The following is a 27,695-nucleotide window of genomic DNA, read 5'->3' as shown; positions in this document are numbered from 1 at the left end:
TTACAACTTGTGTAAAAACTGCATTCCATGCCAAGCCTGAAATGTTCCAAAGCTGAGTTCTGTGAGTAAATTGCAACCAAGATTTCTACAAAAAAAAAAAAAAAAGGACACAAGCAAAAGATAAAAAAAAAGATACTGTTTCAGAACATTCATCCTTTGACAGTGATTCTAATTTATATGTGATGAAAGATAACCTCAATACTCTATCCATACACTAAGAAAATCTCACTGTGGAAGATACTTGCTATGATTTATACTTTCTGATTGATCCATATGGTGCACTAGGTACATAACTGCAAATGTTCAATAAATACTTGCATTAAGTGATCTTCATTTCTCTACAAGAGGATTTCTCAACCTTGGCATTATTGACATTTTGGGCTGGATAATTCTTTGCTGTGGGGGGCTCTGCTGTGCATTGTAGGATGTTTAGCAGTATCTCTGGCCTCTGCCCAATAGATGCGAGTAGCACACTCACAGGTGTGACAACCAAAAATATCTCCAGACATTGTCAAATGTCCCTTGGGTGCAAAATTGCCCCTGATGAGAACTTCTGTGCTAGAATGATTCACTCTGGTCTGTCTAATAATTCTCATATCAATCTTTGCTAAAGATGAAAAGGATTTGCTACCTAATTTAGTAGTTTTCCACTAGCAAAATTTTAATATTTCAAAACAAATAGCAAAGAGATTATAATTAAGTTTTATAACATTTCCAAAAATAATGAAGTTATATTTGTAACTTACACAAACTGCAAAAAAGGTAGTGGTTCAAATGTGCGTCTTTCAATAGACTGTATTTTATTGCAGGATACATCTCTATGAAAAGGAAAAGGAAAATATTGCCTCAATATCTGATTAATAAGAATAAATGCTAAAGTTTAGAGTGATAATATGGAATTGGTAGTTTTTTGTCTAAACTCCAAACCTTAGCAATTGTTACCTGAACTTCCAGGGTCCCTAACCCTGTCCCCACCTCTCCTAGAGTCTTACCTTCTGGTCTTGATAAATAAAATATACAACTGTAGATCCTGACAGATCTTTCCTGAGAGCAGAAGAATTGATTAGATGACCTTTTGTGGTCTCATTAAATTTTAGATGATGAACTCAAAGTTTTTATCCCTTTTTGTAATTATAATTTCTAATATTAAAAGAAATATTCTCACATTTACACACCTCCCTGCTTTAGTTCTGGTTTTCTAAGCCAGCCCAATCCTAGAAGAAATTAAAGATACCTTTCTTCTACATAATTTGAAAGGAAGTTACTCTTCTAATTAATAGATAGCTATGAATTAATTCAAAATTTTACTTTCTCTCGTATTAATAGAAAGTCGTTTTTGGTTTTATATTGCCATGAATACAACTTCTGCAGTTGCATGGTTGTGAGACAATAAAAACGAAATAGGACTGGGTATTTATTTGAAAACACCCATTCTTGACTACAGTTGACCCTCTTATTTCCATTTACCCTGGCGTAGTCCCTCACATTTCACCTGGTGGGTGTAACAGTCTTCTGACTGGTGTCTCCATCTCTAGTCTCTCTTTCTGATCCATCCTGCTAGATTAACTCCCTAGAGTGGTTCTCAAAGACCAGCATCATCTGAGAACTTATTGAAGATGCAAATTCTTGGCCCTACTCTAGACCTACTAAATCAGTAACCATGGGGGTAGAGCCCAGAATCTTGAGAACCACATGTCCCAGAGCACTGCTGTAATAACATGGTTCTCCATGATGGTTCCTCAGCTTGGCATTCAAAGCCCTAGAAGATCTGGTTTAATCTCCTACTCTCCCTACTTGTACCATACAGGTACTCATGGCATTCTTCAAACACACATTCCACTTTCCACTTTTGTTTTGCAAGCTTAGAACATTCTTCCCAAGATGTCTGTCTGATGATACCCAAAGGCCTGTAGAGGCCCTGTTCAAAGGCATTGTTCTAAAAACGACTTTCTTGATCCAACTGGAAGTCTTTACTCCCTTCTTCTGTGATCCAGAAACAATTTATGCTTCTCAGTGCCCATCTCTTTTTCTTCTTTTTAATACAGTTATTTTTGCATTCCATTTCCTCTGAACATAAACTCCTTGAAAGCATGGACAAGATTTTGCTTATTTGCATTGCCTGCCATGTTTAAAATGGACACATGGACATAAAGCAAACTCAAATATTTATTAAATGAATGAATAACTGGGGAGTGAGTAGGACAACGACTATTTTTAAAAGAAATACAGTTTTATTACTTCAAGGTTCCCTCTTCTGCACCTGTGCAGCACTTTGTTCTCCATTAGTGCCTGCTGAATTATGCTTTGAGCTTATATGTTTATTTCCCCTGTGAGATCCTGCATTCCTAGAAGGTTCAGAACCCTGTCTTACTCACCTTTGATCTCCAATACGAGGGCACAGGGTGGCATATTTTTTTAACTTTTTTATTGGTTGGCATTTTAAACAAATGAATGAGAATATATATGCTAATGTGAAATAATTAGTTAACAAAGTATTTTAAAGTAGAAGCAATGAAGGGTGTACTCCACTGAGCAGTTGTCTCATTTGCCCAGATGCCAGAAGTGCCCAAGAAAACCAACGCAAAAGTGGTAGACTCCTAAGGCCTAGAAGGTTTGATAATTCAGAGGATTATTTTTAGCATCCTGCAGTTCTTTATACCCACCTTCCCTTAAGCCTTCTAAATTTGTGAGAAGAATTCATTTGCTAAAGAGCATCATGAATTAGTATAATAAGGATTAAAGACACATACAACTGTGGACCACATAAAAATTAAAATCACACTTTTATAGCAAAGGACTTGGTCTCTCCTTACCTCTAAATAGACCTGAATATTATGCAGGGATTCCCTCCTTGGCAATGGGTCTAGAGAGATTTTTGTTTTGTAATTGGCAATTAGGAGCATTTCTGATATGCTTACATGGTGTAAACGTTTCTAGCCATACCATTTAGCTGTCATTTTAAACATCTATTTGTTATATGGAATAATGATTCCTGCATTGAAATACTTAACACCAGTCTGTTCTCTTGGTAGCTAAATATGTTCTTGATAATATAGTTTATGTAATTCACCTGCTTAAGTAAATATTTAATTTTAAATGTTGATTGAATTCAGATTAGATTATCAAAAAATCCGGGGTTAATGGCATTCAAATTAATGTAGGTGCTCTGTATTTTCTTGTCCTTTAAGCAAAAATCTGGGGTTAACTTCAATTCCTTTCATTCTACTAAATCAACTTTTCCATTTTCTGTAAAGGCCAGATAGTAAATATGTTAGGCTTTGCAGGCGACATACGGTCTCTATCACATATTCTCCTTTGTTTCTTTCTTTAGTTTTACAATCCTTTAAAAATGTAAAAACCATTCTTAGGCTATGGATTGTATAAAAAAAGACCATGAGCCAGATTTGACCTGTGGGCTGTAGACTAAACATAAACAGATGTCATATGGACACTTACAAATCAAGGTTCATATGGGTATCTATAAATACTCAGATCTCATCACCACTTTCCATCTATAAACAAACTTTCTTTCTATCTGTGTCTTGTCTATATAATTAAAGGAGGTATTTAATGATAGAAATGGGCTGAGACTCTATAGACTTACAGAATTGCAGGATTTATTGCTTGAAAAATTTTAGAGGTTATCTAATTCAAACCCCGTATTCATTACACAGATAATATAACTGAAAACTCAGAAACAGATATGATTAACTAATTGACTTACAAATATTGGAGGGATAGCAGGCCTTCAAATGTATCCTTATGTAATTCGCTCAAATAATTGTCACTGAGAATTCTGAAAAATGAAAAGTTTATTTCTGGATCAAAATGCAAACAAACTACAACTATTTGCTACACAGGATTAACGCCTATATATGGGGGAAACCTGGGTAATGTTGCATCCTGAATACTCTAATTCTTGTATAATTGAGGGATGTGATCTCTGCTCTGTTTTTATTCAAACCTTTCTTCTCCTGTCCTCCTTTGTGTCTGCCTCCCTGCCTCTCCCTCTACTGGTGACAAATACACACACTCCATCCACTCTTCCTACCAAATTGTATATTTATTGCCTCCTCTACATCACAAAGACCCTGTTAGAACCCAACTCTGGGTGGCACCGAGATTGGCAGAACTGCCATCTCCTCCTCTATTTCTCCAAAACTCATTATAGAAGCCCAACGTGGACTATGTCAGGGCTGCAAGTGAAGCCATTTGACTTTTTTTCCCCATTAAAAATTTTTTGTGATAACTAAAATGTGCATAGACTGCATATAACACAAATGTTGGGTTTAATAATTATAGTGCTCCCAGTGTGTCCCTTTCCAATCCTAACCCTCTCTCTGACCCCTGGAGGTAATCACTATCCTGGCTCTTAGGTTAATAATTTCCTTGCTTTTTAAATATAGTTTTGCCTATTATGTGTCAACCATAAACAGCATGGTTTAGCTCTGCCTTTTGAACTTTATATAAATGCAATCGTATGATATGTATTATTTTCTATCTCAACACTTTGCTCACTCAACATTATTTTGTAATGTTAAGTACATTAATTTGCAATGGAGCATATTATTTTCATTCAACAATATGTTTGTGAAATTCATTATGTTGTTGCATGTAGCTGAGGTTGGCTTATTTAGTTGCCTTAGTGCTGCGTGTCCAGTGAGGTCACTGTGAGACATGTGGCTAGTGAGCACTTAGTGTAACTGAAGAACTGAACTTTAATTTTATTAATTCTAATTATTTTAAAATTTAAATTAAAAAACTGATAATGCAGTTATTGGAAAACTTTTGAGTGTCTTTAGAACAATTTGGGTGTGCAATGCTATTTTTTCAACTGTAAATTTTATGAAATATAAATACAGGTCAATATATGAAATAAATACAGATCAGCATTTCTGGAAAATTTTACAACTAAATTGACATTTCAAAGACTTGGTATGGAAAAAACAATGTAAACTCTATCACTAATAATTTTTATATTGCTTACATATAGTAATGATAATATTATGGATATATTGAAGACAATATAAAAAAGATTGCAGAATATCTCATTAATAATGTTTATACTGATTACATGTTGAAATAATACTATTTTGGATATAAGTGTTAAATAAAGTATATTAACATTTACCTCACCAGTTTCGCTTTACTTTGAATTTTTAAGTGGTTATTAGAAAATTTAAGATTACACATGTGAACTCACATTATATTTCTAATGGACAGTGCTGTTTTATAATAGTCCATTGTATGACTATATGACAATTTATTTACCCAGTTTTTCTAGGTTTTGGTTATTGTAAACAATGCTACTATGAACATTCTTGTACTTGTATTCTAGTACACGTGTCACAGTTTCTTTAGGATATAATAGGAGTACAACATCTTCCTAAGAAGATGTGCTATTTCAAGTTTGAAGACTGAGAACATCCCAAGTCTCTACCCCTGCAAACTCCATCTGATTGCTAAGAATAACAGAAAAGATATAATTAAAAAATTCACAACCCCAGTTCAAGCTGTGGGAGTAGCTGCACAAATGCTCCCCTACCAGAAATGCCCTGGAGTTGGGGTACTGCAAGAAGAGCAGTGGATGGTACATCAACCCCATATCCTGCCTCCTATACCAGGTGGCAAAGGACACACCTTCCTCATTCTTAATGGAAATGCAGCTGGAATACAAGCCCCAGCAGCTTATCTCCCCTTATGTCTAGAGCTGGAAAACAGAATCTCAACTTCAAAGATGAACTACACTCAGGAATGACCAAGCCATGTGGGAAAGCCTATTCCATTAACAGCAGCTAACACAGTCAAACAAACATAAGAGCTTATAATAGCCAAGGGATTAGAGTTAACAGAACAGTAGAAAGGGCAGAAATTAGAAAACTGCGAGATCCAGCCAATGACTTCTGCTGAATGCAGCAGAAGGGAATAGGACTGGTCCTCAAATAAGCCTGATGCCTGTGTCTGCTGAGGAACGTTATGGCCTCTGCTTCACCCAGTATCAAAGTAAAGCCTAGGGATAGGCTGGGGGAGTTTCTTGAGCCTGACAAACAGGCAGCCATATAGCCATTATCTCCAAAACAGTGAGGTGAAGGAGTGGTCGAGAGCCAGGAGTATAGAAGAAACCCTGTAAGATGTTAAATGTGTCCCTTGTCCTTTCCTTGCTGGTAGTACCGTTAAAATGTGTATAGGATCTGAGAACATGCTGTACTGCTTTGTGAAACTATTTCCATCAAGTTCTGTATCCTTTACTATTTGAAACATTCTGCCTCCCTTCATGTCTGTTGGCAATATGTTTATATTAATTTCATCTCAATTCTTTTCTCATAGATTATGATAAATGAAATATTACTACCTGGAAACTACGACACTGAAATTAAGGGCATTCTCATATAAGATGATTCAGATGATACAGAATATGGTTTTATACATTTTTTTAATCCTTCAGTGTACTTACAATATTGTGCTACCATCACACAGTATTATGCTATCTATTTCTGGATCTATATATTCAATCCTTCTGAACATTCTGTAGTCCTTCAGCATCAAGTGCCTGATCTCTACCCTCTTTCTAAGTCTTCGTAGCCTGTGTTATCAGCTTTTAACTCTCTAAGTTTGCTCACTAATGTTAGTTCATATTAGTGAGACCATACAGTATTTGTGCTTTTGTTTTTGGCTAACTTCACTCAACATAATGTCCTCAAGGTTCATCCATGTTATTATATGTTCCATGTCTTTGTTCTTTCTTACAGCTACAAAATATTCCATCATGTGTATATACCACAGTTTGTTTATCCACTTGTCCATTGATGGACATGTGGGCTGCTTCCATCTCTTGGCAATTGTGAATAATGCTGCAATAAACATTGGTTTACGAATGTCCAATTGTGTTTTAACTTTCAGCTCCTTTGAATATATACCTAGCAATGGAATAGCTGGGTCATATGGCAGATTTATACTTGACTTCCTGAGGAACCTCCACACTGTCTTCCAGAGTGGTTGCAGCATTCTACATTCCCACCAGCAATGAATAAGTGTGCCTCTTTGTCCACATCCTCTCCAGCATTTGTAATTTTCTGTTTTTTGGATAATGGCCATTCTGGTAGGTATGAGATTATATCTCACTATGGTTTTGATTTGCATTTCCCTAATAGCCAGTGAAGTTGAGCATTTTTTCATATGTTTTTGAGCCATTTGTATTTCCTCTTCAGAAAAGTGTCTTCCATATCTTTTGCCCATTTTTTAATTGGGCTGTTTGTCTTTCTGTTGCTGAGTTGTAGGATTGCTTTATATATTTGAGATATTAAACCCTTATCTGATATGTGGTTTCCAAATATTGTCTCCCATTGTGTAGGCTGCTTTTTTACTTTTTTAACAAAGTCCTTTGATGTACAAAAGTGTTTGATTTTGAGGAGATCCCATTTGTCTATTTGTTCTTTGGTTGCTCATGCTTTGGGTGTAAGGTCAAGGAAACCACCTCCTATCACAAGATCTTTTAAGATATTGCCCTACATTTTCTTCTAAGAGTCTTATGGTCTTAGCGCTTATGTTTAGGTCTTTGATCCACTTGGAGTTAATTTTTGTGTAAGGTGTGAGGTAGGAGTCCTCTTTCATTCTTTTGGAAATGGATATCCAGTTCTCCAAACACCCTTTATTGAAGAGACTGCTCTGTCCCAGTTACTTTGGCTTGACAGCCTTATCAAAAGATCAATTGTTTGTAGATGCCAGATTCTATTTTTGAACACTCAATTCAATTCCATTGATCAGTATATCTGTCCTTATGCCAGTACCATGCTGTTTTGAGGACTACAGCTTTGTAATATGCTTTAAAGTCAGGTAGTGTGAGACCTCCCACTTCATTCCTCTTTCTCAAGATATTTTTGGCTATTCGGGGCACCTTGACCTTCCAAATAAATTTGGTTATTGGTTTTTCTATTTCTGCAAAGTAAGTTGTTGGTATTTTAATTGGTATTGAATTGAATCTATAAATCAGTTTAGGTAGACTTGACATCTTAATTATCTTTAGTCTTCCAATCCACAAACACAGTAGGTTCTTCCATTTTTTTAGGTCCTGTTTGATTTCTTTTAGCAGTTTCTTGTAGTTGTCTTCGTATAGGTCTTTTGTGGCCTTTATTAAGTTTATTCCTAAATACTTGATTCTTTTGGTTGCTATTGTAATGGAATTTTTTTTTTACTTCTTCCTCTTGTTGCACATTACTTGTGTATAAGAACACTACAGATTTTTGCGTGTTTATCTTGTAGCCTGCCACCTTGCTGTATTCATTGATTAGCTCTAATAGCTTTGCTGTAGGTTTTTCTGGATTTTCTACATATAGAATCATGTCATCTGCCAACAGTGAAAGTTTTACTTCTTCCTCTCCAATTTGGATGCCTTTTATTTCTTTTTCTTGCCTAACTGCTCTAGTGAGAACTTCCAGCACAATGCTGAATAACAATGGTGACAGTGGGCATCCCTGTCTTGTTCCTGATCTTAGAGGGAAAGCTTTCAATCTCTCCCCATTGAGTATGATGTTAGCTGGGGGGTTTTCATATATTGCCTTTATAATATTGAGAAAGTTCCCTTCTATTCCTATCCTTTGAAGTGTTTTCATCAAGAAAGGATGTTGAATTTTGTCAAATGCCTTTTCTGCATCGATCAAGATGATCATGTGGTTCTTTTGCTTTGATTGATTGATGTCTTGCATTACGTTAATTGATTTTCTTGTGTCGAACCAGCCTTGCATACCTGGGATAAACCCCACTTGGTCGTGGTGTATAATTCTTTTAATATGCTGCTGGATTCTATTTGCGAGTATTTTGTTGAGGATTTTTGCATCTATATTCATTAGACATTGGTCTATAATTTTCTTTCTTTTTGTAGTATCTTTGTCTGATTTTGGTATTAGGGTGATGTTGGCTTCATAGAATGAGTTGGGTAGCTTTCCCTCCTCTTCAAAATTTTTGAAGAGTTTGAGCAGGATTGGTATTAATTCTTTCTTGAATGCTTGGTAGAATTCACATGTGAAGCCATCTGGTCCTGGGCTTTTCTTTTTGGGGAGCTTTTTGATGACTGTCTCAATCTCTTTGCTTGTGATTGGTTTGTGGAGGTCATCTATTTCTTCTTGGGTCAGTGTTGGTTGTTTATGCTTTTCTAGGAAGTTGTCCATTTCGTGTAAGTTGTCCAGTTTATTAGCATATAGTTGCTCACAGTATCTTCTCATTATCTCCTTTATTTCTGCAGAGTCAGTAATGTTTCCTTTCCCGTTTCTGATTGCATTTATTTGCATCCACTCTCTTCTTTTTGGTTAGCCTAGCTAGGGGTCCATCAATTTTGTTGATTTTCTCGAAGAACCAGCTCTGGTTTTGTTGATTCTCTCTATTGTTTTCCTGTTCTCAGTTCCATTTATTTCTGCTCTAATCTTTGTTATTTTGCTCCTTTTGTTTGCTTTAGGGTTTATTTGCTGTTCTTTCTCTAGTTTCTCCAGGTGGACAGGTAATTCCTCAATTTTTGCTCTCTCTTCTCTTTTCATATAGGCATTTAGGGCAATAAATATCCCCCTTAGCACTGCCTTTGCTGCATCCCATAAGTTTTGATATGTTGTGTTTTCATTGTCATTTCCCTCGAGGTAATTACTAATTTCTCTTGTAATTGCTTCCTTTACTCACTGGTTTTCTAAGAGTGTGTTATTTAGTCTCCATGTATTTGTGAATTTTACAATTTTCTGCATGTCATTTATTTCCAACTTCATTCCATCATGATCTGAGATAGGGTTTTTTGTAATATCAATATTTTTAAATTTGTTGAGACTTGCTTTGTGACCCAGTATGTGGTCTGTCCTAGAGAATATTCCATGAGCACTTAAGAAAAATGTGTATCCTGCTGTTGTGGGGTGTAGTGTTCTATGTCTGTCTGTCAAGTCTAGTTCATTTATCATACAATTCAACATCTACATTTCTTTGTTGATCCTCTGTCTAGATGTTCTATCCATTGATGAGAGTGATGTATTGAAGTCTCCAACTATTATTGTGGAGTTATCTACTTTTCCTTTCAGTGTTCTCAGTGTTTGCCTCACGAATTTTGGGGCACTGTGGCTTGGTGCATAAATACTTACGATTGTAATGCTTTCTTGATGAAGTGACCCTTTTATTAATACATAGTGTCCTTTTTTGTCTCTTTTAATTTTTTTACTTTTGAAGTCTACTTTGCCTGATATTAATATAGCTACTCCCACTTTTTTCTGGTTGCTGTTTGCATGAAATATCTTTTTCCAATCTTTCACTTTCAGCCTATTTTTGTCCTTGTGTCTAAGGGGAGTTTCTTGTAGGCAGCATATAGATGGGTCCTGTTTTTTAAACCATTCTGCCAATCTGTGTCTTGTTATTGGGGAGTTTAATCCATTAACATTTAGTGTTATTACTGTAAGGGCAGTAGTTTCTTCTATCATTTTGTCTTTTGGATTTTATACGCCATGTCTTATTTTTTACTCTCTCTCTTTTACCCTTCCTGATACTCTTCATTTCTACACTCTTCTCCAAATCTCTTCCTCCTGTCTTTTCCTATCAGCCTGTAGCACTCTCTTTAGTATTTCTTGTAGTGCCGGTCTCATATTCACGAACTCTCTCAGTGTCTGTTTGTCTGGAAATATATTATTCTCTCCCTCATTTCTGAAGGACAGTTTTGCCAGATATAGAATTCTTAGTTGGCAGTTCTTCTCTTTCAGTATCTTAAATATATCATACCACTGTCTTCTCGCCTCCATGGTTCTGTGGAGAAATCTGTACATAGTCTTATTGAGCTTCCATTGTATGTGATGGATTGCTTTTCTCCTGCTGCTTTCAGAATTCTCCCTTTGTCTTTGCCATTGAGCAATCTGATCAGTGTCTTGGAGTAGGTCTATTGGGGTCTCTTCTGTTTGGGGTGTGCTGTACTTCTTGAATCTCTAATTTTCTATCTTGCATAAGAGTTGGGAAATTTTCAGTGATTATTTCTTCTATTATTCTTTCTGCCCCTTTTCCCCTCTCTTCTCCATCTTGGACACCCATAACACGTGTATTTGTGCATTTCATGTTGTCACTCAGCTCCCTAAGACCCTTCTCAGATTTTTCCATTCTTTTCACTATTTGTTGTTTGGTGTATGTGAATCCAGATGTCTGGTCTTCCAATTCACTAACCCTGTCTTCTGCCTTTTTAAATCCGTTGTATCCCTCCATTGTGTTTTTCATCTCCTCCATTATGCCCTTCATTCCCATCAGTTCTGCCACTTGCTTTCTCAAGTTTATGAATTCTTCCTTATAGTCATCCAGTGTCCTCCTTATATCCTTCATCTCTTTTGCTATCTTTTCGCTCAATTCATTGACTTGTGTTTTGAATTGATGTAGCTTTGTTTGAACATCTACAATTAGTCTTCCTTCAGTTCATTGAATTGATTTATTTTTTTTTAATTTTTCATTTTTATTGAGATTGTTCAGATACCATACAATTATCCAAAGATCCAAAGTGTACAATCACTTGCCCCTGGGTACCCTCATACAGCTGTGCATCCATCACACTTAATTTTTGTTCAATTTTTAGAAACTTTTCATTACTCCAGACAAGAAATAAAGTGAAAGATGAAAAAAGAAAAAAAAAAGAAAAGGAAACTCTAATCCTCCCCTATCCCCAACCAACCCCCCTCAATTTTTGACTCCCAGTATTGATATAGTACGTTTGTTACTGTTTATGAAAAAAATGTTGAAATACTACTAACTGTAGTATATAGTTTGTAATAGGTATATAGTTTTTCCTATATGCCCCTCTATTATTAACTTCTAATTGTATCGTCATACATTTGTTCTGGTTCATAAAGTGACCTCCAGTATTTGTACAGTTGATCACGGACATTGCCCACCACAGGATTCAGTTTTATACATTTCCATCTTTTGACCTCCAACTTTCCTTCTGGTGACATATATGACTCTGAGCTTCCCCCCTCCACCTCATTCACACATCATTCGGCACTGTTAGTTATTCTCACGTCTTGCTACCAACACCCCTGTTCATTTCCAAACATCCAAGTCCATCCTAACTGAACATTCTGCTCATACTAAGCAACCACTCCCCATTCTTAAGCCTCGTCCCATATTCTGGTACCTCATATTTCATGTCTATGAGTTCACATATTGCAATTAGTTCCTATCAGTGAGACCCTGCAATAATTGTCCTAATGTGTCTGGCTTATTTCACTCAGTATATTGCCCTCGAGGTCTTGTCATCGACCCATTTTTTTTAATATGGTTTTGTTCACTCACCATACATTCCATCCCAAGTAAACACTCGATGGTTTTCTGCATGGTCATACATTTATGTGTTCACCACCTTCACCACTATCCATACAAGAGCATCTACATTACTTCCACAAGGCAGGAGGGAGAGTCAAAGTAGGTAGAGAGGCAAAAGAAAGAGTAAAAAAAAAAATGACAGCTAGGAAGCAGCAAAAGGAAAAATAACCTTAAATCAAAGTAGAATAAAGAATCAGACAATACCACCAATGTCAAGTGTCTAACATGCCTCCCCTATTGCCCCCTGTTATCTGCATTCACCTTGGTATATCACCTTTGTTACATTAAAGGAAGCATAATACAATGATTCTATTAGTTACAGTCTCTAGTTTATGCTGATTGCATCCCTCCCCCAATGCCTCCCCATTTTTAACACCTTGCAAGGTTGACGTTTGCTTGTTCTCCCTCGTAAAAGAACATATTTGTACATTTTATCACAATTGTTGAATACTCTAGATTTCACCAAGTTACACAGTCCCAGTCGTTATCTTTCCTCCTTTCTTGTGGTGTCTCACATGCTCCCCATCTTCCTCTCTCAACCGTATTCATAGTTACCTTTGTTCAGTGTACTTACATTGTTGTGCTACCATCTCCCAAAATTGTGTTCCAAACCACACACTCCTGTCTTCTATCACCCTGTAGTGCTCCCTTTAGTATTTCCTGTAGGGCAGGTGTCTTGTTCACAAAGTCTCTCATTGTCTGTTTGTCAGAAAATATTTTGAGCTCTCCCTCATATTTGAAGGACAGCTTTGCTGGATACAGGATTCTTGGTTGGTGGTTTTTCTCTTTCAGTATCTTAAATATATCACACCACTTCCTTCTTGCCTCCATGGTTTCTGCTGAGAGATCCACACATAGTCTTATTAAGCTTCCTTTGTATGTAATGGATCGCTTTTCTCTTGCTGCTTTCAGGATTCTCTCTTTGTCTTTGACATTTGATAATCTGATTATTAAGTGTCTTGGCGTAGACCTATTCATATCTGTTCTGTTTGGAGTATGCTGTGCTTCTTGGACCTGTAATTTTATGTCTTTCATAAGAGATGGGAAATTTTCATTAATTATTTCCTCTATTATTGCTTCTGCCCCCTTTCCCTTCTCTTCTCCTTCTGGGACACCAATGATACGTACATTGCTGTACTTTGTTTCATCCTTGAGTTCCCGGAGACGTTGGTCATATTTTTTCATTCTTTTCTGCATCTGCTCCTTTGTGTGTAGGCTTTCAGGTGTTTTGTTCTGCAGTTTCTGAGTGTTTTCTTCTGCCTCTTGAGATCTGCTGTTGTATGCTTCCATTGTGTCTTTCATCTCTTGTGTTGTGCCTTTCATTTCCATAGATTCTACTAGTAGGTTTTTTGAACTTTTGATTTCTGCTGTATACATGTCCAGTGCTTCCTTTACAGCCTCTATCTCTTTTGCAATATCTTCTCTAAACTTTTTGAATTGATTTAGCATTAGTTGTTTAAATTCCTGTATCTCAGTTGAAGTGTACGTTTGTTCCTTTGACTGGGCCATAACTTTGTTTTTCTTAGTGTAGGTTGTAATTTTCTGTTGTCTAGGCATGGTTTCCTTGGTTATCCAGATCAGGTTTTCCCAGACCAGAACAGGCTCAGGTCCCAGAGGGAAGAAATATTCAGTATCTGGTTTCCCTGCGGGTGTGTCTTAGAAAATTGCTCCACCCTTTGACGACTCGGGTCACTGTGCTTTTCTGCCTAGCAGGTGGCGCCTGTCAGCCTATAATTCTTGACTGGTGTGAGGAGGTGTGGCCGTGTTCCCCCAGGCTCTGGGGTCTGGTTCTGAATGGAAAGGGCCCCAGCCCTTTCCTCCTAGAGAAGACAGACCCCCCAGGTGGAGGTCATTAGCATTTCAATAGTCTTGCTCTCTGCTTGTGCTGTCTCCGCCCTTCCCCCCGAGTCACAGCCCTGGAAACTTAAAATGACTGGGGCTTTCTCCACTGAGCTGAAAAAGAAACAGATAGTCCCCTTCAGACCCAGTCAAGGCGACCCTCCGGCTCTCCCAGGTCAGTCGTCACCCAAAGCCTCTGTCTGTTTTTTGGGGCTGCGTACCTGTAGTGAGCAGTTCACACTCGCTACTTAAAACCCCAGTTGGAGCTCAGCTGAGCCATATTCGCTTGCTGGGAGAGAGCTTCTCTCTGGCACCACGCAGCTCCGCAGCTCGGGCTATGGGGGAGGGGGTCTCCTGACCTGGTTCCGCAGGTTTTACTTACAGATTTTATGCTGTGTTCTCAGGCATTCCTCCCAATTCAGGTTGGTGTATGATGAGTGGATGGTCTCGTTTGTCCCCCCGCAGTTATTCTGGATTATTTACTAGTTGTTTCTGGTTTTTTTGTAGTTGTTCCAGGGGGACTGCTTAGCTTCCACTCCTCTCTATGCCTCCATCTTGCCCCTCCCTCCATTGAATTGATTTAGCAATAATTGCTTCAACTCCTGTGTCTTGGTTGAAGTAATAGTTTGTTCCTTTGACTGGTCCATATTTTCATGTTTCCTAGTATGGCTCATTATCTTAAGCTGTCTAGGCATCTTTCTTGATTAGTTTATTCTGGAGCTTGTTTTCACTCTTATACCCAGGGTTTTCTTGTTGGTTGATTTCGTTCTGTAGCCTTTGGTGTTCAGTTCAGCCTATTCTGGACCTTTAACTTAGATTCTGTTTAGTCGATCAGAGTTTTTCATCTCCTGTTTTTCTGTTTCTTGCCCTGCCTCTATGTAGTCTTCTTGTGTGATGGTCTCCTCAGATACAGTCAACCCCAGTCAGGTTTTCCCAGTCCGGAAAGACCCAGGTCTCAGGAGAAGGGCATGGAGTTTCCTTGAGAATGAGGCCCTCCTATGAGTCCCTTAGAGTCTATGCTTCTCCTATGCTGTCCAGAAGGTGGCGCTTGTCAGCCCACAGTTACCCCACCAATGTAAGGAGGTGTGGAGCCTTTAGTTCTCCTGGTGACCCTGACCCTGTCAGGGGTGTGGCTGACTGAAGCTGGTTTCTGAATTCCAGACCCTGGGGTCTGAGTTCCCAGAAGGATGGCTGCCACTGGAACTTGGCCATGCCCCCTTTCCTTGGGAAGTTATGGTGTTTAGGGAATTTTCTCCATCACTAGACTTATTGCTTTGTCTCTCAGAACTATCTTAGCTCTGCTCTTGCCTGGGCCCAAAATGCAAGTCTTTGAGGCTTTCTGTAATGGGCTTCTTAGAATAATTGTTTTAGAAACAGATAAAAAGATAAAAAATAAAAAATAAAATAAAATAAAGATAAAAATAAAGAAGGACCAGGTATGAAGATTTACAGTCCTTGCAGATCTAATGGGTTATTGAAATCCTAAGAGACAAGGAATTGAGGGCCATTAAGGAACAATCAAAAAAGCAGAGAAACAGGCTCTTCAGACAAGGGCCCTTGGCCTCTGGATTTGCATATGCCCCTGATTCTGTTTGAGCCCTGCCCTTCTCCGTATTATGTTTTCCCGAATTCCAAAAAGTCTCTGTTTTTATTTTTTAGTGTTTTTTTTTTTTTTTTTTTTTTTTGCTGTTTTTGCTAGCCCTATCTCCTTTCTGCTGGGCTGACTGCTCCCAGATTCTCTGGTGTCTGGTCTCAGTCTATGTTTGGAGTTTTTGATCAGCAATCTGAGTTTTCAATCAGCGCTGCAACTGTAGTTCTCTCTCCTGGTTCCCAGCACCGAGGGCCCCTCCTCCCACAGGACTGTGCCTGGCAGGGAGGGACGCAGGTTCCCTGGCCACAAGAACTTACAGATTTTGCTGATCTCAGCTGTTCCATGTGTTTGTGAGTATTGTATGAAGTATGCCCAAAGTCAGATTGCTCTGCGGTGTCTGGTCCTCACAGTTCCTCACTTTCTACCAACTGCCCTGGAGGAGTAACTAAAACCCACACCTCACAACTCCACCATCTTGCCCCACCCGATCCTCCTCTAACTTTTTAATTTGTTCCTTTGATTTTTAATTTGTTCCTTTAATTTGTTTCCTCTTTCTTAGTATGACTTGTAATTTTTTGCCTATGTCTTGCCATTTGATTTTCTTGATGTGTTTACTCTGATGATTTGTTTCTGTCTCTTGCTTAAGGTTTTATTGTTGTTTGGCTTTGTGTTAAGGCTCTTCTTTGACGTTTAACTCAACATATTCTAGATATTTAGAATTGTCTGTGTTTAACTGATCAAAACAGGGCCAAAAACCCACAAAGGGGGAGCAGAACAGTTCCAAAGGGCCCTGGAGAGAAGGTCAGGAAAGATGCCAAAAACCTCCCCCACTCTCCTGCTTTCACCTACCCTAATGTGTGCTTCTTGGCCTGCTGAGCAGATAGAGCTCTTTGGCAAACCTTTCCCCACAGCCCTAAGGGGGAAGTATATTTTTCAACCTCCACCAGGCAGCGATGAAACAATGGCTATGGGCAACTCTGTTCTAGGCAGGCTAGAACTGTGATTCAGAGCTTGAACCCAGCAGTCCAACCTCACCAATCAGAAGCCGTGCTCAGCACTCGGCCATGTCCCACCCCTTTCCCGGGGAGGAAGACCTTCATGCCCCCTCTGTCCAGGGTGCGAAGCCAGCCACAGACCATATCCGAGGCAAGCCTTCAGGGTGGGGGGTGGGCACCAGCCACTGCTGCAGGGCCAATACACTCATGTTTGCTGCAGCTTCTCAGTCTCCCTGACCCATAACAAATGTGGACTACTGAATACAAGCTATAAGCACAGATAAGTGTTGTAGAGGATGTGGAGAAATAGGAACACTTCTTCACTGTTGGTGGGAATGTGGAATGGAACAGCCTTTGTTTAAGACAGTTTGACGGTTCCTCAGGAAGGTAAGTATAAAACTGCCATATGATCTGGCAATCTGGCTACTAGGTATATATTCAGAACAACTGAAAGCAGGGACAAGAACAGACATTTTCACACTGATGTTCATAGTAGCATTCTCATGATTGCCAAAAGATGGAAACAACCAGGTGTCCATCAACTGATGAATGGGTAAACAAAATGTGGTATATACATATGATGGAAAATTATTCAGCTGTAAGAAGAAATGAAGTCATGATGCTTGTGACTACATGGATGAGCTTTGAGGACATTATGTTGAATGAAATAAGCCAGACACAAAAAAACAAATATTGCATGTCCTCATTAATACAAACTTACATATAACTAGCAAATGCATAATGCTAATATCTAGAATATGAGTTATGAGAAGATAGAATGGGGGCAGAGAATGGGGAGCTGATGCTTAATTTGTGTAGAATATGTAATAAGGTTGATTGCAAATGTTTTGAAGTGGTTAGGGGTTATGGTAGCACATTATAGTAATTAATAGTGAAGATATATGGGTGTGATTGTGGTTGAAAAGGGAAGCTTAGGGTTGTGTATACCACTAGAAGGAAAACCAAAGGATGAAACATGGTACTGTAGAATATAGTGAACCTCTTGAAGGTGAAAATGTTCTAGAATTGATTGGGGTGATGAACTCTATGAATGTACCAGAAGATACTGTTGTGCACTTTAGATGGATTGTATGATATGTGAATTTATCTTAATAAAAGTACTTAAAGATAACTCAGTTAAAAAATGGGCAAAGGATCTGAATGGACATTTTCCCAAAGAAGATACAGAAATGGGCAATAAGAACAAGGCAAGAAGCTCTACATTGTTAGCATGCAGAAAATGCAAATAAAAAATACAGTGCACTACCACTCCACACATACTAGGCTGGCTATTATTAAAAGTTCAGATAATACCAAGAGTTGGTAAGGATATGGAGAAACTGGAATCCTCATACACTATGAATGGGAGTATAAAATGGAGTATAAATGGCACAGCTGCTGTGGAAAACAGTCTGGCAGTTCCTCAAAGAGTTTAATGTAGACTTGACCTCTGGCCCAGCAAATTCCACTCCTAGATATATATACCCAAGAGAAATGAAAACATATGTACACACAAAAAACTTGTACAAGACTATTCCCAGCAGCATTATCTGTAATAGCCAAAAGGTGAAAACAACTCAAAGGTCCATCAACAAACTATGGTATAGCCATCTGATAGAACAGTATCATCATAAAAGGGAAGTCCTGAAACATGCTACCAAATGGATGAACCTTGACAACCTTATGCTAAGTGAAAGAAGCCAGACACATAAGACCACATATTGTATAATTCCATTTATGTAAAATGTCCAGAAAAGGCAGAATAGACAAAAAGTAGATCAGTGACTGCCTAGGGCTGGGAGAGATGGGAGATTGAGGGCTGATGGCTAAAGGGTTAGGAGTTTTGGGGGGTGATGAAAATGTTCTAAATGTGATTGTGGTGATGGGTTTGTCATATTTAAGAATATACTGAAAACCACAAAGTTGTACACTTTAAATGGGTGTACTGTATAGTCTGTGTGCTGGTTTGGATATACTATGTCTCCCAAAATGCCACATTCTTCAATGCAATCTTGTGGGGACTGACATACCAGTGTTGATTTGCTGGAATCTTTGGATTAGGTTGCTTCCATGGAGATGTGACCCACACAACTGTGAGTAATACCTTCGATTAGATTATTTCTATGGAGGTGTGGCCCCACCCATTCAGCGTGGGGTCTTGGTTAAATAACTGGAGTCCTATATAAGAAGTTCAGACAGAAGGAGCTCACTGCTGCGGCCAAGAGAGATATTCTAAAGATGGCCGTTGAAAGCTGACACTGACATTTTAGAGAATGCCATTTTGAAACATAACCCGGGAGCAAGCAGACACCAACCATACGCCTTCCCAGCTAACAGAGGTTTTCCGGATGCCATAGGAGTTCTTCAGTGAAGGTACCCTACTGCTGATGCCTTAATTTGGACATTTTCATGGCCTTCAGACTATAACTTTGCAACCAAATAATCCCCCTTTACAAAAGCCAATCCATTTCTGGTATGTTGCATAATGCATCATTATCAAACCAGAACAGTATGTGAATTATATCTCAATAAAACTGTTATTTTTTTTTTTTACTCAAAAGGTACACAGCTTATTTTAAAAAATTTCCCTCCTGTCCCTGTCCCTCAGTCTATCCCCTCTCCACTTCCCAGAGGAAATTAATGTTACTTATTTCTCGTGCCAAATACTTTTAATTTTTCTTACAGGTTTGGTAAATCAAGTCTGCACACTAAATAATCTCAGTGTGAAATATAAAATATATGTAGTTCTTAAGAAATTCACAAATAAAAATAAACTGCCAAGTTCTACCAGTTTTTCCACACCAATAATATAACAAACTATTTTAAGGTGGTTACAAACCCTTTTGTTAGATTACTATGACAATTAGGTCTTTTGTTTTTAATTCAAAAATCATTTTTGACTTGTCTATTCAAGTTGAACTAATGACAGGATACACAAACTATCTTGAAAATGCTTGTTAATTATCTTGAATGTATGTATTTTTCCAAAATCACCTGTGTGTCTAAAGAGACTCTTACAAATCAATAAGAAAGTGATAACTCAACAGAAAAATGGGCAAAGGACAGACAATTCAAAGAAGAAACATAAATGGTCAATAAAGATATAAAGGAGAAGGACTGATGTCACCAAGATGGCAGAGTGAGATCCTCTAGTGTTCCATCCCCCCCACAGAATCTTCAGACAAATAGCAGAAACTGGAAGAACAATCTCAGAGCTCCAGAAACAGTCAAAGAGTTGTAATAACTGGGTGAGTGCTGAATCAAGAAAAAGGCCATTTAAAAACAGTAGGAACATGGGATTTGACCTCTAGGAGTGTAAATCTCCCTGGCAATGCAGGTTATGACTCCCAGGGATAAACCTGGACCTGACATTGTGGGATTGAGAACATCTTCTTGACAAAAAGGGGAATGCAAAATGAAACAAAATAAAGTTTCAATGGCTGAGAGATTCCAAACAGATTTCGGGTCCAGATTCATCCCCAGGAGTCATATCCCGCATTGCCAGGGAGATTTACACCCCTGGGAGTCAGGTCCCATGGAGAGGGGAGGGCACTGAGTTCACCTGCCAAGGTGGCTTAGCTAGAGAGAGAGGATATGGCCCACTGATTTTTGACAAGTATGCCAAGTTCACTCAATGGGGAAAGAATAGTCTCTTCAACAATGGTGCTGGGAAAACTGGAGATCCACTTGCAAAAGAATGAAAGTAGACTCTTCCCTCACACCATATACAAAAATTAACTCAAAATATATCAAAGACCTACAGATAAGAACTAAAAACATAAACTCCTAGAAGAAATAGGGACTATTTTGAGGATCTTGTATTGGGCAATATTTTAGACTTTATACCAAAAGCATGAGGAACAAACTAAAAAAAAAAAACAAAAAAAAAACAGATAAATTGGAGTTCATCAAATTAAATAACTTTTGTACATCAAAGAACATTATAAAGAAAATGAAATGGGAGAAAATATTTGGAAACCATATATCTGGTAAGAGTTTAATATCCAGGATATATAAAACATCTTTTACAATGCAAAAAGAAAAAGACAAACAACCCAAATAAAAATGCACCAAGGACTTGAATAGATTTTTCTCAAAAGAAGATACACAAATGACCAATAATCACATAAAAAGATGCTCAACAGCATTATCCATTAGGGAAATGCAAATCAAAATCACAGATACCACTTCACATCCACTAGAATGGCTATTATTCTAAAAAACAGAAAATAACAAGACTTGGGACCGATGCAGAGAAATAGGAACCCTTGAGCATTATTAGTGGGAATGTAAAATAGTGTTGTCTCTGTGGAAAACAGTTTGGCAATTCCTTAGAAAGTTAAGTATAAAATTACCATATAACTCAGCAATCCCATTCTAGGTATATACCCCAAAGAATTGAAAGGAGGGACTCGGGCAGACATCTGTACACCATTGTTCATGCAACATTATTCACAAGAGCCAAAAGGTGAAAGCAGGCCAAGTGCCCTGCCAGTGGATGGATGAATGGATAAACAAAATGTGGTATCAATGTACAATGGAATATTATTCAGCTGTTAAAATGAATGATGTTCTGATACATGCTACACCATGGATGAACCCTGAAGGCATCATGTTGAGTGAAATAAGCCAGATACAAAAGGACAAATATTTTGTGATCTCATTTATATGAAATAACTAGAGTATGCAAATTCATAACGGCAAAAGTAGATTTCAGGATACAGGGGCAGGAGAGGAGGTAGGGAATGGAGAATTAATGCTTAATGGGTACAAAGGTTCTGTGTAGGGTGATGGAGCTGTTTTGGTAATGGATGGTGGTGATGGTAGCACAACGTTATGAATATCACCAACACCACTGAATTGTATACTTGAACGTGACCAAAACAGGAAGTGTTATGTTGTATATAAGTTACCACAATAAAAAGTAAAACTAGAATATACATTTAAAGATATTTAAACTCGTAAGTAATTATGAGAATTCTGATTCAGATGGCATCCCTTTTATTCACCCACTGGGTCAGGAAAAAGATGGAGACTATCAAGTGGTGGAAGTGTGGGGAAGTGAAGCTGCCAGGTCCTGTTGGAGTGTGTGTTGGTACCACTTTTTTAGAGGGCAATTAAAATTTTATATCTACATAATCTTCACCCAACAATTCCATTTCTGGGTATCTATTCTCCAGATACACTTGTCCATGTTCACAAATAAGCATATGAAGGATGTTCATTGCAGCAATGCATGTAACAAGGGAACTGGACACAATCTAAACATCCATCAATATAGTAATCATTAAATAAACCGTGATACATTAATACCATGGACTACTATGCAGAAATTTAAATGAATGGGATAACTATATACTGGGAAGGAAAGCATATAAGACATCATGAAGTGAAAGAATCAAGATTGCAGGATAGGAAAGACAAAAAGCTGCATCGTAAACCTATATTACTATACGTAAATACGTATGTTGGCAAATGCATGAAAAAGGTCTGGAAAGACATGCAACAAACTCAGAGTAACACCCCAGGGGTGGGAGATTAAGGGACAAGGAGGATTTTTACTGTATCTGTTACTTCATTTTTATACACTAAGAATATAATCATGTTTTGTGTAATGAAAAACAAATTTAAGTGGCCTCTTTATTATTTTAAAGATGGTCTACCAAATTGAATTTTAAAAATAACCACAAAATTACAATTGATAGAGGTTGATTTTGGATATGGGGGCAGGAGGAAATACCTTTTCCCAGTGATATTGAACCCAATTTTTTTGCAAAGAAGGATCTTACAATGCAGTTAGTTTTCTGTATTCACATTTGGAGAGAATATACTCACAGTTTCTCAGTCCAGCGGTATGCCTTCCATGTATTTTCATCAATGTGAGAAATAGAGTTTCCTTGAAAATTTCTGTGAAGAAACATAGTTCATATCCTTGAATAGGTAGGAAAGGAATGAAAAGAAAAAGTATAAAGAATTGTGGCAACCTCATGGTAGTTCAAATGCAGAAAATACCGGTTTTCCAATGTCCATAGTTGTCAGCTTCCAAATTTGCACAATTACTAAAGAAATATGTGGGCCTGTGGTACAAATGATGACATCTCAGAACCTGAACTTCATATTAGTCCAATTTCTTCTCCTTTGTTATTATCAACAGATAAGTATATAGAAACCAAAATCATACTTTGAAAGTTTCAGTTATGTATATTTGTTAAAGTTCACAATAAAAAAAGTTAAAAAAAAAAAAAGAAAGGAAAAAAGAAACCACATGCCAGGAAACACCAAAACTTTGGCAAAGTGCCCTCTGTTCAAACCCCTCCAGGTGCTGGGAAGATAAGGGCAATTAGAAGTTGGACAGACTATGTACTGATGCAGAAAGATCTCTTAGACATATTGCTTAGAGGAAAGTGCAAAGCACTGAGCAAGGAGTAAAGTATTACCTAACTAGGAAAAACATACATATGAATGCATATACATATGTCGATGCAAAGGAAAGGTATCAGAAGGAAGGACACACAAAATGGTAATAAGTGACCTCACAGGTGGTGGTGGGGGGACAGGAGGGAAGAAGGTGCAAAGAAACTTTCATTTTCATTTAGCCCATATGCTTCTATGACTTTTTTTTTTAATATAGTGGGAAGTATCTATGAATGGCATGTGTAAGAGACATTTAAATGCCCAAGGTTCAGCTGTGAACACTATCTCTGTGGACGACATTGACTCTTTTTCCTTTGGCCTCTGGTTGCTTTATGCTCACCAATAAAAGCCTCAAACTGAACTCATTTTGCTCAAACTGGCTTGCCTTGCTGACTGCTACATTTCCAACTGCTATACCACCATCATTCTCCTAATCATCCAATACAGAAACGTTGGAGTCATATTTGATTTTTCCTTTTACTGTTTACCCTATCCCCTAATTCCCTAGCCAGTCACCAAATCCTGCCCATTCTCCTTTTGAAGTGCTTCCAGGATTTTCTTTTCATTCCTATCGTAAACCCTCTGATTCAGCCCCTTTTCACTTACTCCTAGATTTTGCTAGAGCTTTCTATTTGGTCTCCCTAAATCAAGCTTTCCTTTCTCTAGATTGCTCTATATATGAATTTTAAAATCATCCTCCTAGCTTGAAACTTTCAATGGCCCCCCCATATCTGGCAGCATAACTGTCAAACCCCTATAGCTGATACTCAATATTTTTCATCATCTTATCTTTCATTACTTCCTAACCCAACTCTTTGCAGCCACATTAGTCTACCAAACCCTGATTTTTCCAGCAGGCTTTGCCTTGGTAGTACTCCCCATTTCTCTCTCTTTACTTTAAGCCCAAGCTAAAGTTTTATCTTGTCCATGCAGTTTTTGAATTAGAGCACCTATGGTCTGCATCTCTTTTAGTACTTATTTATATATCACCTCCCTTTTTATGCATATTCCCTTTCTTCCCACCTATCGTTGTTGTCAGCTTTCTGAGACAATGTCTTAGAGTTCTGTGGCTCCCACAGTACCTAGCCCTGGGTCAGGCACATAATAGGTGCTATATATAGAAAGCCAGCAACAAAGACAAGGTTTGAGCATAACTGAGCAATCAAATAATAGTAATAATAGCTAACATTCACATATATGCTAGGTAAGTGACAATATAAGCACTTTACATGTATTAACTCATTTAAATCCCACAACAATCCCATGAGATAGTAACTACTATAATCTCCATTTTGCAGATAAGGAAACTGCATCATTCTGCAGATAAGGAGCTAAATAACTTGCAGATAAGGAGCTAAATAACTTGCCCAAGTTTATAAATCTGTTAAATGACAGAGCTAGGTTCAAACCCTGGCAGTCTGACTTCAGAATTTTTGCTCTTAACCACCTTGTTGTATCATGAGCAATGAGGTGGGAGAGGGACATGCTCCTGTAAGAGGATGGAGCAAAAATGGGAGCAGAACAGAGGTTAAGGCATGAAATGATGGGGCTAAATAACATGGGTAAAGAAAAAGAATAAGGGCAATCACAGTAAAAGACTGAAGAAGGGGGGCACAATAGTAAAAGGAGAATGAGGATAAGGAAAAGTTGCAGGGAAAAGGTAAAAACAGACAGTAAGCCAATGTGGACTGGGGAGATGAGGAAGGCTCAGGAAGACCCTGAAGAGGCTATGTCAGGCAGGGAGCAGAGGCCAAAAGAGAAAAGGCAATTCTTACAAGATGGTGAAGGTGCCATTGTAGGTGCTGGGCTCTGGCACAGGGATTCTATGCAGCCTCTGCCGTGGGCTCAGACCAGAACAGGACAGTGTCTCATCTTTGCAGGTACAGAGCTCACATATGTCGATGGTCTTGGTGACATTCTGTTTCTGTCGTGTAGCTAAACCCATACGTGACTTTTTTGGGGTGTAATTTGCAATAGGAGACTCTTGCTGATGTGCAGTTAAACTCATTTGCACCTTTTTTAGGGTGTAACTTGTGACAGGAGACTGTTCCTGTTGCACAGTTAAACCTGTCTGCTTCTTTTCTAGTGGGTAATCTGCAGTGACAGTCTGTCCTCCTTGCAAAGGGAAACCCTTCTGTGTCTCTTCTGAGGAGTAATCTGGGAAGTCCATCTGTTCCCGTTGGACAGTTGAACTCATGTGCATCTTTTCTGCACTGAGAGCCTGTAGCTGTTGCTCAGGTAAGCCTGTGAGCACCTTTTCTGGAGGATAATTTACAGATGGCCTCACTGAAGATGGAGTAGATGGAAGAACAGTGCCTGCTTCAGATGACCTTGGGGGCTGAGTTATGGAATGCTCTATAACTGAAGGTTGAGGTACGACTTGAGTCAGGTTTGGTTGCAAATCCCAAAACTCATCTGGTGGTGGAAGTGTTTCCTTGGTCTGCTTTGGAGATGGAGCCGTAGTCGAATGTTCAGCCTCCGTTGTGAATTCTGGAATTATGGGGACCTCCAGGTTTACAGGTTTATGTGTGACATTGGGCAAGTTTGAATGCTGAACTTGATCCTGATCTGAAGGTGGAACTGTCACCACATGATGTATTGGAGATTGAGCTACAACTTCCTTACGTGGTGTTGGAGGCTGAGTTGGAGACTCCTGCTTGGTTGGAGAAGGTTCAACCTCCGGATTGGGTTCTGGAGTTATGGTGACCTCCTGGTCCATGGGTTTAATTGTGGCACTAGGCAAGTTTGAATGCTGAATTTGATCCTGACTTGTAAGTGGAACTGTCTCCTCATGATATTCTGAAGGTTGAACTGTAACCTCCTGAGGAGGCTCTGGAGGCTGAGTTGAGGACACCTGCTTCATTGGAGAAGGTTCAACCTCCACATTAGGTTGTGGAGTATCAGTAAGCTCCAGATTCCCAGGTTTAACTGTAATTTCTGTCAGGCTTGGATGCTGAGACTGAATCTGGTCTGCAGGTGGAAGTGTCACCTGAGGGTGTGTTGGAGAAGGAGCTGTGGTCTCCTCCTGAGCAACAGCATGTTCAACCTCCATTGTGGGTTCACTGTAGAACTCTACAGGTTTAAGTGTGACATTGGGCAAGTTTAAATGCTGAACTTGATCCTGACTTGGGGGTGGAACTGTCACCTCATGATACACTGGAAGTTGAGCTATAACCTCCTTAGGTGGCTCTGGAGACTGAGTAGTGATCTCCAGCATGGTTGAAGGTCCAACTTCCGTATTGAGTTCTGTACTTAGGGTGAGCTCCAGGTCCACAGGTTGAACTGTGACTTCAGTCAGGTTTGGATGCTGAGCCTGAATTTGGTTTGGGGGTGGAGATGTCACCTCAGGGAGCTTTGGAAATGGAGCTGTAGTCTCCTGTAGAGCAACAAATTGTTCAATCTCTGTAGTTGCTTCTGGACTTATGGTAAGCTCAAGGTCCACAGGTTTAATTGTGACTTCAGTCAGGTTTGGAGGCTGAGCCTCAACTTGGTCTGGAAGTGGAGGTGTCACTGCAGGGAGCTCTGGAGATGGAGCCGTTGTCTCCTGTGGAGCAGTAAATTGTTCAAACTCTGTAGTTGGTTCCGGAGCTATGGTAAGCTCCAGGTCCACAGGTTTAACTGTGACAATGGACAAATTTGAATGCTGAGTTTGATACTGATTTGGAGGTGGAACTGTCTCCTCATGATATGCTGGAGGTTGAACTATAACCTCTTGAGGAGGCTCTGGAGGCTGAGCTGGGGACACTTGTTTAATGGGAAATACTTCCTCTTTCTCAGTGGGCTCTGGAGTGTGACCTGGGGCCTCCTGCAGAACTGAAGAGGGTTCCACCTCCTTAGCAGGCTCTAGAGGCTGAGCTGTTGCCTCCTGCTGCACTGGAGAAGGTTCAACCTCCTTAGAGGGTTCTGGAGGTAGAACTAAGGTTACCTGAGCTGGAGAAAGTTCTACCTTCTCAGTGGTCTCTGGAGGCAGAGCTGGGGCTTCCTGCTGGCCTGGAGAAAGTTCAACCTCCTTAGGGGGCTCTGGAAGCTGAGCAACGCCAACTTCTTGCTGGACTGCAGAAGGTTCAACCTCTGTAGTGGTCTCCGGGGTTACAGTAAGCTCCAGATCTACAGGTTTAACTGTGGAACTGGGCAATACTGGATACTGAGCCTCACTCTGAGCTACACCTTCCACAGCAGGCTCTGATGGCTGAACTGGGGTCTCCTGCTGTACTGGAAGAGATTCAAACTCCCCAGGGTGCTGTGTGGTCTGAGCTGGAGCCTCCAGCTGGACTGGAGAAGGTTTGACCTCTTCAAAGGGTTCTATAGGTGGAGCTGGGAACTGCTGCTGGACCTGTGAAGGTTCAACATCTTTAGAGGGCTCTGAAATCTGAGGTTGCACCTCCTGCTGGACCGGAGATGGTTCAAACTCCTTAGGGGGCTCTGGAGGCTGAGCAACACCAACTTCTTGCTGGACTGCAGAAGGTTCAACCTCTGTGGTGGTCTCCGGGGTTATAGTAAGCTCCAGATCTACAGGTTTAACGGTGGAACTGGGCAATACT

The 27,695-nt window shown here is 39.2% G+C and overlaps 1 protein-coding gene across 1 annotated transcript; it reads right to left on the bottom strand.

Moving 5' to 3' along the window:
• Positions 1-26,017, bottom strand: LOC119514805 (leucine-rich repeat-containing protein 37A3-like). The gene is made up of 5 exons (XM_037810525.1): positions 24,930-26,017; positions 22,576-22,647; positions 3,725-3,796; positions 747-818; positions 1-85 (listed from the first exon to the last, which is right to left on the bottom strand). Exons 1-5 carry the CDS (start codon positions 26,015-26,017, stop codon positions 1-3), a joined length of 1,389 nt encoding a protein of 462 aa, XP_037666453.1.
• Between the last annotated feature and the right edge of the window lie 1,678 nt (positions 26,018-27,695).

This window comes from Choloepus didactylus, chromosome 18 (assembly GCF_015220235.1).
Source record: "Choloepus didactylus isolate mChoDid1 chromosome 18, mChoDid1.pri, whole genome shotgun sequence".
Taxonomy (NCBI): domain Eukaryota; kingdom Metazoa; phylum Chordata; class Mammalia; order Pilosa; family Megalonychidae; genus Choloepus; species Choloepus didactylus.
Note: the sequence above shows the minus strand (reverse complement) of the source record. Positions and strands in the feature narration are given on the sequence as shown.